This window comes from Elephas maximus, chromosome 21 (assembly GCF_024166365.1).
Source record: "Elephas maximus indicus isolate mEleMax1 chromosome 21, mEleMax1 primary haplotype, whole genome shotgun sequence".
NCBI lineage: Eukaryota > Metazoa > Chordata > Mammalia > Proboscidea > Elephantidae > Elephas > Elephas maximus.
This window is the reverse complement of record NC_064839.1, coordinates 64,514,236-64,534,077: the sequence shown is the minus strand read 5'-3', so window position 1 is coordinate 64,534,077 and position 19,842 is coordinate 64,514,236. Positions and strand designations below refer to the sequence as shown.

The 19,842-nt window shown below is 41.0% G+C and overlaps 1 protein-coding gene across 4 annotated transcripts in view; it reads right to left on the bottom strand.

Moving 5' to 3' along the window:
* PALLD (palladin, cytoskeletal associated protein) overlaps window positions 1-19,842 on the bottom strand; it is a 388,152-nt gene that overhangs the window by 244,273 nt on the left and 124,037 nt on the right. For all 4 annotated transcript variants that reach the window (XM_049864820.1, XM_049864819.1, XM_049864822.1 and 1 more), the window contains exons 5-7: window positions 18,451-18,525; window positions 12,911-13,052; window positions 11,952-11,975 (exon numbers count right to left, since the gene is read on the bottom strand). In XM_049864820.1, coding sequence (XP_049720777.1) covers window positions 11,952-11,975; window positions 12,911-13,052; window positions 18,451-18,525 — 241 coding nt within the window. The remainder of the gene's footprint in view (window positions 1-11,951; window positions 11,976-12,910; window positions 13,053-18,450; window positions 18,526-19,842) is intronic.

Sequence of the window (19,842 nt, the reverse complement as noted above, 5' to 3'; positions counted from 1 at the left end):
ATGGGGCATTTCTACTCTCTCCTATAGTGTTGTTATGAGTTGGAATTGACTCGACAACAAAGGGTTGGGTTCAGGGTTTTGGTTGAGACCTAGTGCTCAGAAAAAAAGATTCCTTTCAAAATATTACTGTTCATTGACAATGTACCTGGTCACCTAAGAGCTCTGATGGAGATGTATAAGGAGGTTAGTGTTGTTCTCATACCTGCTAACACAACATCCATTCTGCAGCCCATGGATCAAAGAGTTTTGACTTTCAATTCTTATTATTTAAGAAATATATTTCATAAGACTATAGCTGCTGCAGATTCCTTTGGTGGGTCTGGGCAAAGTAAATTGGAAAGCTTCTGGAAAGGATTCACCATTCTAGAAGCCATTCAGAACATTCATGATCCATGCGAGGAGATCAAAACATCAACATTAACAGGAGTTTGGAAGAAGTTGATTCCAATCCTCATAGATGGCTTTGAGGGGTTCAAGATTTCAGTGGAGGAAGTAACTGTAGATGTGGTGGAAATAGCAAGGGAACTAGAATTAGAAGTGGAGCCTGAAGACATGACTGAATTGCCGTGATCTCATGACAAAACTTTAGCTGATGAGGAGTTGTTTCTTATGAACAAGCAAAGAAAATGGTTTCTTTAGATGGAAACTTCTCCTGGTGAAGATGCTGTGAACATCACTGAAATGATGACAAACGATTTAGAATATTACATAAACTTAGTTGATAAAGCAGCAGCAGGGTTTGAGAGGACTGATTCCAATTACGAAAGATGTTCTACGGTGGATGAAATGCTATCAAACAGCATCACATGCTACATCAAAAGCGTTCATGAAAGGAAGGCTCAATCGATGCAGCAAACTTTCATTGTGGTCCTATTTTAAGAAACTGCCACAGCCACCCCAACCTTCAGCAACCACCACCCTGATCATCAGCAGCCATCAACATCGAGGCAAGATCTTCCACCAGCAAGAGGATTACAACTCACTCTAAAGGTGATGGTTACCATTTTTTACTAATAAAGTATTTTTTAATTAAGGTAGGTACATGTTTTTTAGAGTAATGGTACTTACTGCACACTTAATAGACTACAGTAGAGTATAAATTTTATATGCACTGGGAAACCAAAAAATTCGTGGTCTAGAGCTGAACCTACAGTGCGTCCGCAGTATGCTTGTAATTTAGTGCGTAGCCAGTTTGTTAGTTTCCGGTTCCCTGACTAGAATATAACCTCCATGAGAGCAGAAAACATTTGTTTTGCTCCTAGTAGTATTCTCTGCATCTTATACACAATATATTTTCCATAGACATTTTGTAATAAGTGCATGAATGAAATTCAGATTGGGAGAAAAATAGAGTAAACATTTGCTTTACAAAAGATGTGTTTGTTTTTACACACAATGGAGTACTACGCAACGATAAAGAATGACGAAGACTCTTCGAAACATCTCACAACATGGATGAATCTGGAAGGCATTATGCTGAGAGAAATAAGTCAATCACAAAAGAACAAATAGTGTATGAGGCCACTACTATAAGAACTCATGAAAAGGTTTACACACAAAAAGAAACAATCTTTGATGGTTATGAAGGAGGGCAGGGATGGAGATGGAAAAACACTAAATAGACAATAAGTGGTAACTTTGGTGGGGGGAGGGACGGTGCACAATGCTGGGGAAGCCCCATGGCTTGTCCAGGGCAAGGTCACAGAGGCTCCATGGACACATCCAAACTCCCTGAGGGACCGAATTGCTGGGCTGAGGGCTGTGGAGACCATGGTATCTGGGAACATCTAGCTCAAATGGCATAACATGGTTCATAAAGAAAATATTCTACATTCTACTTTGGGGAGTAGTGTCTGAGGTCTTAAAAGCTTGTGAGCAGCCATCTAAGAAACCCCACTAGTCTCGCTCCATCTGGAACAATGGAGAATGAAGAAAGCCAAGGACACAAGGGAAAGATATGTGCAGGGGACTGATGGACCATAAATATTACAGTTAAAAAAAAAAAAAAGTTTTCTAAAGAAATTCTTAAATAAAACTGATTTTCCTATAAACTTCATTTGTGTGTTTAGAATTTGACTGCACAAAATAACATTTTATACTAACTTTTTTTCAGGAATACCCCTAAGGTATAAAACATCTAGAAAAGGTTACAGACTTAAAGCACGAAAAAGAAAAGAAAGAAAGAAAGAAAGAAAACCGTCAAAATGTTCTTTTAGTTATCTTGAGGTATTGATGCAGTTCTACTCTGTCCTATACCCAACCCAGTGCCGTCAAGTCGATTCCGACTCATAGCGACCCTATAGGACAGAATAGAACTGCACTCTGTCATATAGGGTCGCTATAATTCGGAATCTACTGGTCCGCAACGGGTTTGGTTTTTTTTTAAATGTATTGATACCTAATGATGTTCTTTTATTTTAAGATAGCCTTTTAACCCAGTGCCCCAAAGACTGTTCAGTTTTTCTTTTCCTGGAAACTTCTACCCAACAGTGACAATAGGTTAACATTTTGTTGTGAGAAAAGGAGCAGCATAGCCTGCATGTCTCTGTTTCCGACATTATAAAAATGAAGAAAGCCATAAGGAAATGAGATGAGCCAAGTTGCAGCATTGAATATTCATCTGGTAGCATCTTACTTGAACAAAGACATTCAAGACATCTGCGAAATAAATTTTGGCAAGGAATAGAAATCAAGAAATGACTGTGTATTTTTACGTAAATAACACAGCCCTCTAAGTTTGTTTGCCACCTGCTCCCTCCCCCCTAGAGGAAGTATTGTCATAAGCAAAAAAAAAAAAAAATATATTAAAAAAAAAAAAGCATAGGACCTTTACAAAAATCCCTCCTGGAAGGGAGCAGTTGGCAAACAAACGTAGAAGGCGCATGTTCTTTGTGTAAAATACCGCAAAGGGAGTTAGAGGCTTATCTGCACTAAAAAACTATCTCCAGTATAAGTGGAAATTCTTAATGTTATTAATAACTCTATTTGTAATCCATTTTAATCCAATTTTCCTAAGTGAAAGGAATGATTTGAGGACATATAATAAATTACTAAATCCGAAACTCATTTTACTGATGATAAAGCTTGTGTTTTTATAGTTATCTAGAAATTATTTAATCATAGCAATATCTCCCAGAATTCGATTCTGAATTCCATTCAAGTTCTTGGACATCCTTAACACTTGATTAAATACAAACAAAAACTGCTTTGTTTTTGGAAACTCATAAAATGATGAGACAGCAAGGACAAGATTACTAGGCCTCTTGGGTAATAAGGGAACATTTTCATAAATGCCTTCCTTTACAGCTCTTTTTTTTTTTTTTTGGCTCAAAACCAAAAAAACCAAACCCACTGCTGTCGAGTCAATTCCAACTCATAGTGACCCTATATAGGACAGAGTAAAACTGCCCCATAAAGTTTCCAAAGAGCGCCTGGTAAGCTTGAACCACCTTTTGGTTAGCAGCCCATAGCACTTAGCCACTACTCCACCAGGGTTTCCTTTTTTGGCCCAGCATACCTAAAAAATGAATCCAGATTCTACCTTCCACATGGTTTGGCTAAAACAACAGTTAAGAAAGAACTCCAGGGTGAAATTAACAAGCTGAACTTCACTGTGGATAACTGTAATGCCTGTATTAGTTTTTTATACAGGATTTATTTACTTATTTAGAGAATATTTAAAATAAATGGTTGAAGGATTAATAATGAAATGAACCCTTGTGTGCCCATCATTAAGTCTAAGAAAGAAAATATTATCTATACTTATAAGTGCTCTATATGCCTTCTTCACGTGAATCTTCCTCCTATTTTTGAGATGATCATTCCACTGATTTTCTTTTTTTTTTTTTTCTTTTTTTACTACATTTGTATGGATCCTTCAAATATGTTCTTTAGTTTTGAAAAACTGAGTAACAAGAACAAATCTTGCTATGTAAAAAAGAAAACATCGCCACCATTAGAAAAAGCTCCCAGGAAGTTAGCAGGGGGCATTAACTGTCTTCAACTTTCCTGAGAGATTACAAAAGTCCCCACAGGGTAGTCAGTGAATGCATGAGAGAATTCTGGGAAACGTAAAGCTCACCATGGTTGAGGAGTCTGGCAGAGCTAAGCGTGGGCAGAAACTGGACATCAACAGAAATATTGTTGGTGGAATGAATGTCTCCATATTTTCTGTTTCTAAGCTCAATACGGCCAACGTCTAGTTCTCAGGACTGAATCAAAGCAGAACACTTCTGTGGGGGTGAAATGATGTCCTCAGATGTTCTAGGTGGCAATGTATGGAGGGAAGAGCAGGACAGACCAAGGGGAGATAAGATTTTGGGTCAGGCTTAACACGCTTGCCATTCTGTCATCAGGGTAAAAGAAGATGTGGCAAAGAGCCTCTGAGTGACGAAAGCTTCACTGTATCTGTTTATTGAGTCACATTGTTCCAATCTGGACTTGTCTTCCATTTCTGGTGCACAGCAGTCAGCCTCCTGGGATTTTCCTCCATCTCTCACTTGTGTTTGATCTCCTGCTTCTTTTATCCTTTCTTTAGGTTAATTATCGTGATCCTGTTGTAGTGTGGCACATCCTCCAGACAAGGTTGTGGAGGTAAGGTTTTGAGACCTTGCAAGGCTGTAAACATCTTTATTCCATCCTCATACTGAATGGAGGGCTTGCCTGGGTGTAGAAGTCTAAGTTGGAGGTAATTTTGCTTCAAAATTTTGAAGATCTTCTTCATTGTCTCTTCGTGTCTAGGGTAGCTGTTGAGAAGTCTTATGCCATTTTGATTATTTGTATGTGGCCTGATATTTCCTCCCTGGACATTTGTAGAATCATCTTCTTGTCTTGGATATCCTGAATTTCACAGAGATATGCACTGCTGTGAGTTTATTTTCACACATTGTGCCCTTGTGGGCCCTTTCAATCTGGAAATTGATATCCCTCAGTTTAGAGGAAAAAAAAAAATTAATCGATAAGCTTATCCTTCCTTTTATTTGTTTTCTCCTCCTGAATCCCAAGTTATGGGTGTGTCGTCCACCTGGACTGGTTCTCTAGTTTCTCTAATTTTCTTATCTTTTTTTCTCTTACATTCCTTCTCCTTGTTCTACTTTGTGGGACATTTCCTCAACTTTCATTTTTGCTACCAAGTTGTTAATTCCAAGAATTCTTTTTGTTTTCCGAATGCTCCCTTTTTTCGTAGCTTTTAATTCTTACTTCTTGGGCATATTGATTTTCTTCTCTCTCTGAGTGTTTTGTTTTTTACATTTTCTTCTCTTTGCAAATCTATTTTCTCCAAGTTGCTATCTTCCATGTTGCAGGTTTTCTTCAGAGGTCTTTTATCTCTGCTGCAGACATGGTCATGAGCTCTGAACATGAGAGAGGGAGGTTGTCAACTTTGTCCTTTCCTGTAGTGTAATCTAGGTGTCCTCTTTATTTGAGAAACTCCATGTCATTATCTTAGATTTTTTTTTTTTCCTCTTGGGATTGTCAGATTGCCCAGGGAGGAGTCCTTCCAGTCTGGCAGGACAGGAAAAGTTTATAGGCCGGTGTTGTGGATCACTCCTGGTATTGTATGATTGTCCACCATTTTGTAAATCCTGTCTCTATGATGTTAATGAGGCAAGATTAGAGGCAGTTATGTTAATGAGGCAGGACTCAATCTACAAGACTGGATTGTGTCTTGGGCCAATCTCTTTTGAGATATAAAAAAGAAAAGTGAGCAGAGAGACAGGGGACCTCATACAGCCAAGAAACAAGAGCCATCAGAATAGTGTGTCTTTTGGACCCAGGGTCCCTGCACTGAGAAGCTCCTCAACAGGGGAAGATTGGTGACAAGGGGCTTCCTCCAGAGCTGACAGAGAGAGAAAGCCTTCCCCTGGAGCTGACGCTCTGAATTTGGACTTCTGGCTTACTAGATTGTGAGAGAACAAACTTCTGTTTGTTAAAGCTTGTGGTATTTCTGTTATAGCAGCACTAGATGACTAAGACAGCCAGTATTCTGGAAGATGAACACAGGGAGAAGACGAAGAGTAGCAGCATCCTGCCTTTAGAATTCCAAGAACCACTAGATTTTCTTTTTGGTACAAATTCAAATGTCTTTAGCCCCTTCCCTCGGAGACTAAACCAGAGGTTCCCAAGTTTTCTTGGTTCAAGGCACCCTAAGTGTCTCAGTAATTTTGTTACAGTCCTCCTAAGCCAAAAAAAAAAACATACCTTATGCTTCCATTTATTATGTAGTTATTTCCAAACAGCTTAATTAGTTATGCCTCAACAACTTAGTCACTGTTGGAAAAATATACACATAAATTTAAAGAAAATATTATAATTTTATTCTTAAATAACCACAAGGACTTACTAATGGATGTGTGCTCTGCACAGCTTCTCAAGCCTTGGGATCAGATTGGGCATAGCCAGCCTCATTTCATATTTCACACTGATTTTCATGTGGTACTTGCTTTTTGTCATCACATATTCACCAAAACCTCTGCTTTGCAAAGATATGTCAGAGAAGAGAACGTAGTGTGATCTAACGTTGGAACGCTGGACAGTTTTGAGTTGTTTACACTATATCTGTCAGAGGTCAACTATCATTGTGTTTGCATCAAAAAATTAAAACGTATTGCAGCACCCGGTACATTTGCTATGGTGTTGCTGTGTACCTTGGCACACAGTTTGGGAACCACAGGTGGAGACACTTTTGTTCTATTCGCCACCTTAACCTAGAACTAGCACTAAGTTTTCAACTGTGTTCAGTCTCAGTTAAAAACTGGGATCTTAACGAATACCTCCATCAGAGTCGTCCTACAATTCAGCATCTTAATACATTTAACTAAGTATAATTTACTTCATAGCCTGAATCACAGAACCAAAATGTGGCATCCACAGTACAAGATCTAAGACGGGTGGCATTGGTCAACAGAGATTTATATTGAAAGTAGGAGGCCCCATACTTTTATAAGTGCCCAACAAGTAAAACATTTTATTTTATTTTGTATTTTTCACTTTGTGTGTTGTTACGGATTGACATGTGTCCCCCAAAATATGGGTTGTAGATGTGAACCTCTATGCCTGTGGTGGAAACCCTGGTGGCCTAGTGGTTAAGAGCTACAGCTGTTACCCAAAAGGCTGGCAGATCCAATCCACCAGGCACTCCTTAGAAACTCTATGGGGCAGCTCTACCCTGTCCTACAGGGTCACTGTGAGTCGGAATGGACTCTACTGCAAGGGTGTTTTTTTTTTTTTTGGTATGCCTGTGGTTATAATCTCACTTGGGACTGGGTGGTCTTTGTTATGTTAATGAGGCAGGATTAGCGTAAGGTGTGTTTTGAGTCAATCTCTTTTGAATTATGAAAGAGATTAAACAAGCAAGCAAGAAAGAAGCAGAGATAGGGAAAGGGAGACACCAAGCCACATGAAGACTGCCCAGGAGCAGAAGCTCGGAAGAGACAAGGATCTTTCCCCCAGAGCTGACAGAGAGAGAACCTTCCCCTAGAGCTAATGCCCTGAATTCAGACTTCTAGGCTCCTAAACTGTGAAAAAATAAATTCCTGTTTGTTAAAGCCACCTACTTGTGGTATTTCTGTTACAGCAGCACTAGATAACTAAGACCCATGCCATTAGACAATGCTATAGAAGTAACTTAATACAGTTCGTGGCTGTTTCCAGACAGCTGAGTAAGAGACTGAGCATTTCCAGCTGTCAAATGAGTCTTCTGCATGTCCCACCACCTCCCCCGCCCCCCACTCTCTAACTAGTCTTTGAAGGATTCAATCACTGTAAAGTCAGGATGTCAAAGAAGAAACCCAGAACAGGTAATATGACAAACGGATGTTGGTCTTAAGTGAGCTGACGGTCTCTTAATTCACAAAACAGTCTGAAAAGACTTGTGGTGCAAGCTGACTTCTGTCTAGACAGAGAGGGGAGTGTAAAACACATTAGACAGACACAACGGAGTAGTGACAAGAAAAACCTGTTTCGGTTGCACAAAGGCTTTGAGAGGGAATGTGCTATTTCCTTCCTTATCTACCTATCTAACCTCCAAAGGGGCTATATCTAGGTACTCGCGAGTTTCAGTTTTTATTTCTAGAGCTTTAAAACATCTTGCACATGAAGAAGAAAAGGAAGGAGAGTGAAGAAAAGAGCAAAAAGAGATTGAACAATGAAGGAGGGAAAAGGAGAGGGAGGGAGAAAGGATGAGACAGAGAGGGATGGAGGAGGAGGAAAAGGGAAGGAAGGAAGGGAGAGACGGGACAGGGAGGCGGAGAGCCATCCAGCCAGCAGCCGGCTAGAGGGGAGAGCACGAGTGAGTAAGTCAGAGGAACGGAAGAGGGTAGGAAGAGAGGTAATAAAATCTGAATGCTTAAATATTTTCCTGAATTTCAAAGGCTATTTATGTTTTAGCATTTGGAAGACATCATTGACCGAGTCTTAGAAAATTTATCTCTTGCCTCTGATGTATTATAGCCGTGTCTGTTTTTCTCTTTTGCAGTTGACAGTGGCTAAAAAACAGCTCTCAGGGAAGCCAGTTCTTGCGTCTATTCTATATGGATGAATTCATCAGCTAATCCCTAACAACTAGGAAAATAGTGGAACGGTCCATTAGATACAAGTCAATCAGATCATTTAAGGAAAATAAACTAGAATCCAACGTATTTTTCCCCCTGACATAGCAACTTCAAGGTCAATGTAAGGAAAACGTTTGGCTACTAGTAAAAGAAACACACCCAGTTTTGTCAGGCAGGCTAAAACGTTGTTTAAATACAAATCTGTTTTAACAGTTGCTTCGTTCTGAGGTTCTTACACAACTCACATAAGTAGTAAGTTGAAGAGTCATTCATGTGTTTAAAAGTTTTCTTTTTTTTTTTTAATATGATCATGGATTTTATTTAACTGTACGTGCCAACTGTAAATTTCCTGAAGCAGAGCATTTTAATGTTTCACCGTAAAAGAGAAAGCAGGAATTCTGGAATTGTCTTGGTAAATATAATTGTAGAAACATGATCTGAGATCAGGGAAAACTGGTTGTGTTTTGTTTTTAATACCTCTTGACTATACATATATGTATAAGTATCTGTGTGTCTGTATATATATATGTATATTTTTTTTCCTATATCAACTGTATGTATTTTATTTCTGTATTCCTGTATGACGTGCATGGAATATTTTTCTGCCAAGAAATCTTTGTGTTTAGCAAATGCTTTTATTGTGCCTGGAATGGAGGCATCTGTTTTCTTAAATGCTTTCAGACCTAACTGAACAGGGAAAATAAAAATAGGAAAATTCAGCCAGCATAGAGAGAAGGATCTTTTTTATACGTTGCTAGGGTTTATGATTAAAAAGGAGGGTCTTCCATATCTTTCTCTTTTCGTGATGACTTTGGCATCTTAAACCAAATGTACATTTAAGCACATTCTGTTGTTGTTTGTTGCTAGGGTGCTGTCGAATCGATGTTGACTCATAGCGACCCCATGTGACAGAGTAGAACTACCCTATAGGGTTTTCTAGGCTGTTATCTTTACGGAGGCAGGTGATCAGGCCTTTCTCCCGTGGTGCTGCTGGGTGGGTTCAAACTGCCAGTCTTTTGGATGGTTAGCAGCCAAGAGCTTAACCGTTGCACCACCAGGGCTCCTTAAGTAAATTCTAGAAATCGAGTTATTCTGTGAAACTGTATAGGGCTAATTTTATTAAAGTGATCATGATCAAAACTATATTCTAGAGCAAAAGAGCAAACCATAAATGAGACCTGAGGGGTACACGCAGTGTAAGGGAGAAGGCGAGGGTGGGAGCTGGCAGGTCGTGCCATCTTCTTTACCTCACTCAAATTTATTCCTTCTTAGTCAATATGCTGAGTGTTTTCTATTTTCAAACATGCAACTAAACTCTGCAGTTTCTGAGCAGTGTTTTGAATTTTCAGCTGGTGGTTGGTTTATGATTTTCCAACCTAAATTATGGATGGCATTTAATAAATCATCATCATCTAGGTAGATGGTGACAAGGGATAACAAGAGGATGAAAAAAGAGTTGCATGAATATGCTAAGAATCTAAAATGCAACATCAAAAGCAAACTGAATCCATTCCAGTAGCAATGCTTTTAAAATTTCTGGCCCGAGATTTTAGTTTTATTTGTATAAAAAGCATCAAAAGACATAAATTGTTTATAGATTTCTCTTCAGATAATAAACTATTTCTGCTGAGAAAAGAGGTATTTGGCTCCTACTTTTATATCTTACAAACTATACCAGCTGCCCTTGAGATGAGCCTGACTCCTGGTGACCGCGTGTGTGTCAGCGCCTGACTCCTGGTGACCGCGTGTGTGTCAGCGCCTGACTCCTGGTGACCGCGTGTGTGTCAGCGCAGAGCTGTGCTCTATAAGGTTTCCAGTGGCTGTGACCTTTCAGAAATAGATCACCAGGCCTTTCTTCTGAGGCATCTCTGGGTGAATTTGAACCATCAGTCTTTTGGTTTGTAGCTGAGAGGTAAACTGTTTGCTTTACCCAGGGACTCCACCAAACTATGTCTACTTAAAATAGTAAATGCAAAAAATGTGCTCTCATTCCCTATAAAAAACCGAAAACCAAACCCATTGCCATCAAATTGATTCCCACTCATAGCAACCCTATAGGACAGAGTAGAACTGCTCCACGGGGTTTCCAAGGAGTGGTTGGTGGATTTGAACTTTTGGCCGCTGGGTTGGCAGCCAAGCTCTTAACCACTGTGCCACTAGGGCTCCAATTCCCTATAGGGTTTCCATATTAGATCATACAGTAGATTCAGTCTCAGAAGCTGCATGTATCAGGGAGTTAACATTATGCAATCTTGTGCAAAGACGTATCACAGACAAAATCGGAAGCTCTATGTTTCCACTGTCTGGAAAGCAGCTACAGTGTTTGATGTGGTCACTAACACATTAAGTGTGGCGACATGCTCTAGTTGTATCTCATGGCAAGAAATCACCAGATCAATTCCAGTGGTTCCCTAAGGATGCTGCTCAGCACCCCTTAAACTCTGGGTCCTGACAGGATCACACTCTGCTTTTAAAGACCCAAGACTCAGATGTGAAAGATTTAGGAACTGACTGCAGTAATCAGACCTGTAGCCAGCCCCAGAGCACCTCCAAGTCCCGAAAGAAGGAACAGAGCAAGGTCGGGCCTCCTACAGGACATCTGGCAGGATCTGCTTGATGCTGACGCAGAAGCACAGACCGCAGAAACAGGAAAATGACTTGTTTTTCTACCCTTTTAGCAAAAAATAAATGAAACCAGCAGCTTTACTAATGGGACAAATACAAAAGAAGGTTGTCTCGAGGACGACACACTGTGGAATGCCTAGAATTCTTGTTTTCTTTAGGAACACCGCTTTGGTCCAGGGAGCCATAAATACACAAGGAGTCCCAGGGGGCGCACAATTGGACCCCGTGCTTCTGGATAACGTAGCACTCTGATGAGGTCAAACGACCTGGTAATTAAGGCAGGTCCTAGGGCAAGATGACTTTCTTCATGCTTGTAGAATAGTAAAAGTTTATGGCTCAGGGTGCATAAATGAGAAATGCCTGGGGGTCAGTTCTGCTGACATCTTTGGGCTGCTGTCCTTTGAGACCCATTTCTAAACTGGGAGGCTCGTTGTTAGTGGGTTTTCAAATATGCAGCAGGTTTTTGTTTTCTACTAGAATTTTGGAGGATGCTTTTTCATCATTCACTTAGTTTGCTTTCTGAGGATAAAAGAATATACTTCAAAAAGTCTTAAGTCACTGAGCTTGACCTTCTTGTCTGAATGGAACTTCATGTTTTACTAATAAAGAAGTTGATGTAAAAAGCAGTGTACAGACCCCATGATGAAAAGATACTGTCTTTAAGGGGGTTTCACATTTCCAGGGAAATGCAAAAACCTTGTTCTGCTTATGGCTTTAAAACAGAAACAGAGAATGACCGAAGCCCAAAAGATACATTACCAACAAAAAGATTCTTACCCGGTTCAGCTGTAGATCTAGGTTCTGTTTGCCACATGAAAAAAGAAAAAAACCAAAAAAACAGAATATCAGAATGGAGTTACAATAATAATAAACCTACCTATGTTTTTCTACTACCTTTGCAAGGACATGTCTGCAGAAGTGTTACAAGCTCCATAATACAAAACAGGTAGGTAAGGTGATAGTAAATTAAAAAAAAAAAAAAAAGTTGCTATCAAGTTGATTCCAACTAATGGTGACCCAATGTGAGCAAAGTAGAACTGCGCTTCATAGGGTTTTCAAGGCTGTGAGCTTTTGGAAGCAGATCACCAGGCTTTTTTTGCAAGGTGCCTCTGGGTGGATTTGAACCACTGACCTTTAGGTTAGTAGTTGGGCACTTAACCATTTGAACCACCCAGGGACTCCTTAGGTGACAACCCCCCCCCCAAAAAAAAACCATTGCTGTTGAGTCGATTCCAACTCTTAGCGACCCTATAGGGCAAAGTAGAACTGCCCCATAGGGCTTCCAAGGAATGGCTGGTGGATTCGAACTGCCGACCTTTTGGTTAGCAGCCAAGCTCTTAACCACTGTGCCACTTTAGGTGATAGTAGTTACATTTATCTTTCTATTGATATAGAAACTCACATTCTAGAAACACCACAAAGAAGCCTTTTAAACTGCAGCTCATAAATGGGCTATAGGAAGCTCGTGAACCTCTTAAAATTATTTGCAAAACTTTGAGTAGAAACATATATGTGCATTTTTTCTGGAGAAATACATATAACTCTCATTGGGGTTTCAAAGAGGTTCACAAGCAAGTGTCACTGCTTTAATTTACTCTCCCTACAGAGTTACAAGTCATCTGGTCTCACCACTCTTTGAAAATACAAACCAAATCATATGAATGGCTAAGCCCTCCTTGGTTTTCCTGAAGACAGAATAAAATGGTGGGGTTTGGGGGGTTGGCACCGCTCCTCACTTTTCTGTAGAATCCGAAAATCTGGAGAGTCTTGGATTTCACTGCCTTGCCGGAACCACTTGACCTGCAAAGGAGGTGCTCCTCGGACCCGGCATTCCAGAACCACCACCTGGCCTTCTGACGCTGTTATGTTTTGCAGTTCCTGAAATTCAAGGAGAATGTTCCCAATCAGACATTAGTGCGTTCTTAAGCAATTTCACCAGACAGAATAAAAAGTCCAAGCCTTAGAGAAAAAAATGCAAAACTTGCATCATAAAATAATGAACACTAACTCAGGTAAGGCTGTTGTTGTTAGGTGCCATCTAAACCCAACCCAGTGCCATTGAGTCGTAAGTGCCATCTAGTTGGTGCCAACTCATAGCGACCCCACGTACAACAGAAGGAAACCCTGCCTGGTCCTGTGCCATCCTCCCAATCGTTGCTATGTTTGAGCTCACAGTTGCAGTCACTGTGTCAATCCACCCTGTTGAGGGTTTTCCTCTTTTTCGCTGACCCTCTACTTTACCAAGCATGATGTCCTTTTCCACGGCCTGGTTCCTCCTGATAACATGTCCAAAGTATGTCTAAACACCTTTAAATCCATTGATTGTCTGCTTTTTAAAAAATAATTTTCATAAAGTTTTCATAATCTCCATGTCATGAAATTAGTAAGACTTCCCATAAGCCCTGTGGAAATGTTTAGCTTGTCTACAAATTTGCAAATATGCACTGACCCTTTCACATTTATGGAATTCTACAGTAACAGCTGGTACCTTTCTTTATCAACATTTAAAAAGTAAACTGGTGGAATGCAAACCTCCTCTTAAAACAATTACACCCCAAATGGATGTAGATCTTTATGCAAAACTAGATAAGAAGAGAAAAAAGACATGCATTTGTTTTCCCATGTTCCAACCTTCTCCTGTACTCCCACACCACCTTTGCCCACGTTTATTAAACCCTACCAGGCTTATTAAGCTGAAGGTTTTTGATATTTTCTCATTTTGAGGTGCTGGGTAAAATACTAAAACATGCTATACAACTCCCTTATTGCCCTTCATTTCCTCCTTTCGAGCTCGTTGCCTTCTACCCAACTCCATCAACTCCAGACCAATAAATTTTGCAATCCAACAGATTAGAAATTACTTTGGTTTTATAGATGCAATGAGGTAAAGTTTTTAAAACTCATTGTTAAATATCAGATCATTAAAAATAGCTCCCTTACACATACCTTCTCTATCTTCCCCCTCTAGCATTAACTATCAATGGGGCCTACTTAAACTTCTTGACTGTTGAACGGCTGACTAGGGAGTACTGGATACCATATAGGGCATGCAGAGCTCCTAAGATATGAAGTATTTCACCTAAACATAGAGCAAAACCAAAGAAAAAAAAAATTTCACATTAAGAAATGTTTTTGTCTGTCCTCTAATTTTCTAAGGGGACAAATGGTGTCCTTTGAAAAACAAATGATGTGACAAATGGTCTCCATGAGTGTGCTAAAAAGCCAAACCAAACCTGTTGCCGTCGAGTAGATTCCAGCTCATATAGACCCTACAGAATGGAGTAGATCTGCCCCATAGGATTTCTAAGGAGCTGCTGGTGGATTATTGAATATACCATGGACTGCCAAAAGAACGAACAAATCTGTCTTGGAAGATGTGCAACCAGAATGCTCCTTAGAAGCAAGGATGACGAGACTGCATCTTATATACTTTGGACATGTTGTCAGGAGGAATCAGTCCCTGGAGAAGGACATGATGCCCGGCAAAGAACAGGGTCAGCGGGAAAGAGGAAGACCCTCAACGAGGTGGACTGACAAAGTGGCTGCCACAATGAGCTCAAGCATAACAACGATTGTAAGGATGGCACAGGACCGGGCAGTGTTTTATTCTGTTGTGCATAGGGTCATTATGAGTCGGAACCGACTGGATGGCACCTAACCTAAAGCTGGTGGATTCGAACAGTCAACCCTTTGGTCAGCAGCTTTAGCTCACCGTAGCTCTTAACCACTGCACCACCAGGGCTTCTAAGTGTGCTAAACCAAAAAACCAAACCAAACTCACTGCCATTGAGTCAATTTCAACTCATAGCGACCCTATAACCAACCCATTGCTGTTGAGTTGATTCCGACTCATAGTGACCCTATAGGACAGACTAGAATTGCAGTATAGAGTTTCTAAGGAGCACCTGGTGGATTTGAACTGCTGACCTTTTAGTTAGCAGCCGTAGCTCTTAACCACTACACCTCCAGGGTTTCCAAAGCCCTATGGAAATCCCAAATTTATGATGCTGGTGGGAGAATTATTAGTGTGACGTCTGAGAAGGCATTTGATAAGAACTTTGGTAGTTAACAAGAATTTTTTTTTTTTAAGGGAAAAGATTAAGGTTGTCAACTACTTTTGCGTGCAATTGCATTCTTTACCCTTTTTTTTTTTTTTTAATGTAGAAAAACTCTGGTTTTAATTCCGTATGTTTTTACTTTGTGATTGGGTCCAGAGAAGAGCTAATTTAGTGGATAACAGCGGGGTAATTGTCACTCATGGGGTCCAGCTTCTATGGATCAATCAGGTAAATGCCTCTAGGCTGGTCCAGGAAGCCATTCATGGTAGACGACAAATTGTACACAAATACTTCACATGCTTGTGCTTTCAGGCACCCAAGGAAACTTTGATTTTTTCCTAGGATCATGCGTTTTGTTCAGTGTTGGAAAGTCAGAGATGTAGGAAATCAGTAGATGCTGAGGGATTTAAGCAGTCAGAACACCACAGCTATGGCGGGATTACAATCTGGCTTCTCGTAGAGCAAATGTTTTCATCTTGGCCAAAGCCACAGCCAAACATAGCATGCCACTAGGGAAACTCCAAGAACACAACAAGGAGACTGAAGGAGCCTGAGAGTCAATCTTCAGAGGTTGCACCTGGCACTCTTCACTGTCTACTCTGGGTAGGATCTAGGACCCCTGGGTGTTTTAGGGTTCATAAAAGAACATCTCTTATCATTCATCAAATCCACCTGACATTGTGGTTCCTAAAGGGGTCTAACTATTTGGAAAGAAAAGCCACACGGTGGTGGTGGTGGTAGTTGTGATGTGTGACCTCCTATCCACAGATTCGTCCCATCCACCACAGTCTCAGAGTCCACACCAGCTTTGCTCCCTGAACCAAACCTACCCCTCTGCTTTCTCTACCTCTGGCCAGCTGTGAAACCGGGGGATCTTTTCCAGGGTAATGTCAGGAAGGAGATGGAGGCCCCCCCGAACCAGCAAAGGCCGCCTGCCACCCACTGCCACCATCGTGCCCAAGAGAAAGGCCAAAGAAGATGCTAAAGACAACAGAGTTAAGGGCGGTGTGAGTCACAGATGAGAGGGGTAGGATTCTCTTCTAAACCTAGAAAGGCCTCTGCAAAGCTGGGAGAGGAGCTGTCAAAGGAAAAAGGGGAAAGCAGATGCAGGCACAGAAGGAAACAACCCCGCAGAAAACACAGGGGCCTCCACAGTCAGCACATGGAAGAAAGGGTGCTGGGGAGCCCCAGCGAGTGAGCTCCGTGCTTCTCGTGAATACGGCTTCGAATCTTTTTTAGGAAGCTTTGTGAAACTGCAGAGTTGTGTTTTACTTTTCTTTTTTTAAAGCTGTATTGTTAATATACAGAGCTGCTTCCTAGTTGTCTTTTGGGGAGGGGAGGAATAGCACTAGAGAATGTCTGTCTCAGGAACTGTATTGCATGGCTCTTCTGGCAGAGCAGCCCTATGGTGAGGGAAAGCCAGAATTCCTGTCCTCTTCTCCTTTCCTGATGCCACTTGATTTCCTTAAACCTAAGAGACTCTAAAAACAAAAAACCAAATCGGTTGCTGGTTGATTCGATTCTGACTCATAGCGACCCTATAGGACAGAGCAGAACTGCCCCATCGATTTCCAAAGAGCAGCTGGTGGATTCAAACTGCCGACATTTTGGTTAGCAACTGATCCCCCAAAATCAACTATGTTGCCTAACAAGACATCAGGTAACACAGGGTTTCTGAAGAAAACATTACAAAGGTGCTTGTGAAAAGCTCTTAAACTACCCACTAAATGGAGGTGTCCATTCCCTCCGTAACTGTTTCCTGTTCAAAGCACCAGAGAAAGGCGTCACTGGCTATTACAGTGACTTGTGGTTTTTGGTAGGCTCTTACATACCTTTTATTTTTTATCTATTATGTATAAGGTTGCTATGAGTCAGAATTGGTGTGGCAATGGGTTTGGTTTTTTTTGTGTTCATTAATTCAGTTTCAAAGCTGTGGTCCACTATTAGGGTTTGTTGCCTGCATCCTCCTGGAAATAAGCTAAGTGTTCATGAGAAGATCTTTAATCAAGCTGGATACAGGTTGGCTTAGGAGAAAATAAAAATCAGTCCCTAAGATGTTCCTCTCTACTGCCTTTCAAATTTCTCAGATATTTGCTTTTCACATTTGTCTGCCTGCAGTCTTGGAGGTGATTCATGCAAGTGTGAGGTGCCATTTAGTATTTTTTCACCTCTGCTGATGAATTCCTTCTCTCTCTGTTGATGTGCAATGCCAGCTCTTTCATGTAGATATGGGAGGACCATTCCGGGCTCTGTTCTGCTTCACTCGCCCATTTGTCCTGTCTTATGCTTGTGTCTCCCTTAATAAGTCCACTGTTAGAAAAAGTTTTGGTATCTCAGAGGACGAATCCCACCTCCTGCCTAACACGTCCCTATTTTCCTTCTTCAGCTGTGCCTTAGCTATTCTTCGACATTTGTTCTTCCACACTTTAAATTCTGTATCAAACAAATGAATAAAAATAAGGAATCTGTTGGAATTTTGACCAGATTTGCATTGGATTTACGTATTAATCTGGGGCATGGTGACTTCTGTACAGTCACCTAGTCCACAAGATGGTATATCTCTCCGTTTATTCAAACCAAGACTAAACCTGTTGCCATCGAGTCCATTCCGACTCAGAGTGACCCTATAGGACAGAGCAGAACTGCCCCATAAGGTTTCCAAAGAGTGCCTGGTGGATTCAAACTGCCGACCTTTTGGTTAGCAGTCGCAGCTCTTAATCACTATGCCAACAGGGCTCCTCCACTTATTTGGGTCTTTATAAATATTTCTCAAATAAAGTTTTATGACTTTCTCAACAAGAAAAAAACAGAGAGAAAGGAAATGCTGCACAGAACCATTCCCGATTTGAGAACTTGACCAGTGAAATGGGTGCCATTCAGCCTGGCAATGCAAACTACCCACTTAGGACGAATTGGAAATTAGTCTTTTTTGTTTTTAATTTCCATAAAACTTGCTGGATCTCCCAAGCAATTTCCTACACAGCGTTCTGTTTCATTGTTTTCTACTGGTTTTGGCTTTCCCACTCTATTGTAAGCTCTTTCAGGCCACTGACCACCCAGGCCCTTTATAAGGTTATTGTCAGACAGCAGAGGTAACCATGATAATCAGCCTGCTAATCTGCTCCTTTCATTTTTTAAAAATGGTTGCACAAAGCCACATGCGCATGAAACTTCAGGACCCAAGCACACCCAGAGAATGAGGCTTGCAGATGTCAGACCTTTGTAAAAACAGGAGGAAAACAGGCAGAAGTGGTTCCATCAGGTCGGCAAAGATGTGAAGTTGGGCTGTGAACCTGAAAAAGCAGAGACACATGGATCAAATTCTAAATATATAAATTGCTGAAAAGATGGGCTACAAAACTCTTTCATTATTCAGCTCGCTCCACTTGAATGCAACCAGTGAATGAAAGGATTGCCATACATCATCTTGCTGGTCTGCTCTCACAGTGCAGACATTGTTTTACTTCCTCATTTCACATCTGTTACTCTTCTCTATTCAAAAGGATATTCAAGGTAAAAGCTCCCTGGGTCCTCCGGGATCCGTGAGCTCTTAAATGCTCTTACCAAATGGATTTCTGTGTGTGGGACTTCCACAGCGATCTTTTTTAAAAGTTCTCACACACATTATATTTTATTTTCAAATGCAGGCTGGATTCATTGTAAAGTGTAAGTTATTGGCAGTGGAGGGTAAAGTAAATTAACTACCTACCTTAATTTTAACTTGTACTCTTTTTTGACATAGGGATTACAGGGAATGAGCAAAAAAATGTACATTATTTTTTCTTGATGTTCAGAGAACAAAAGTACTGCAACACTTAGTGAATAGCACATGTCTGGGGAAATAGGAGTTCAGACTAGTGAATGGAAAATAATTGTGTATAATCATTTATTTTCAAATAACCTGGATTTACTAACTTTCATCTAAGCGTTTGTTCTTGTCCCAACATGACGGTGATCTGGTATTAAGGGTGTAAGTATGCCACCCATGGGGCAGTCGTGGTTCAGCTGTACGATTCTCGCCTTCCAGGTGGGAGACCCCAGTTCGGTTTCCAGCTAATGTAACTCGTAGCAGCCACCCCTGTCTGTCAGGGAGGCTTGTGTGTTGCTATCATGCAGAGCAGATTTCAGCAGAGCTTCCAGGCCTTTCCAGGCCAAGGTGGACTGGGAAGAAAGGCCTGGTGATCTACTTCCAAAAATCAGCCAAGGACAACCCTATAGGTCACAGTGGTCTGATCCCCAGCTGACCACGGGGATGGGACAGGACCAGGGAGTGTTCCGTTCCATCATGCACGGGGTTGCCATGAGTTGGGGGCTGACTTGAGGGTATTCTTTCATTGTTGCTCTTACTAGGACGTCATCGAGAATGCGGGCAGAGCTGTGGAGATGCTAGCATGCTGTTGGATCGTATCCACAATCCCGGTAAGATTTTTTGCTGGATTGTCATTCAGGGGGTCTAGGCCTCACTTTTCACTGTCTATTTATGACCCTATAGGACAGAGTAGCACTGTCCCATAAGGTTTCTAAGGAGCAGCTGGTGGATTCAAACTGCCGAATTTTTGGTTAGCAGCCAAACTCTTTAACCACTGTGCCACCAGGGCCCCCCAGAGAAT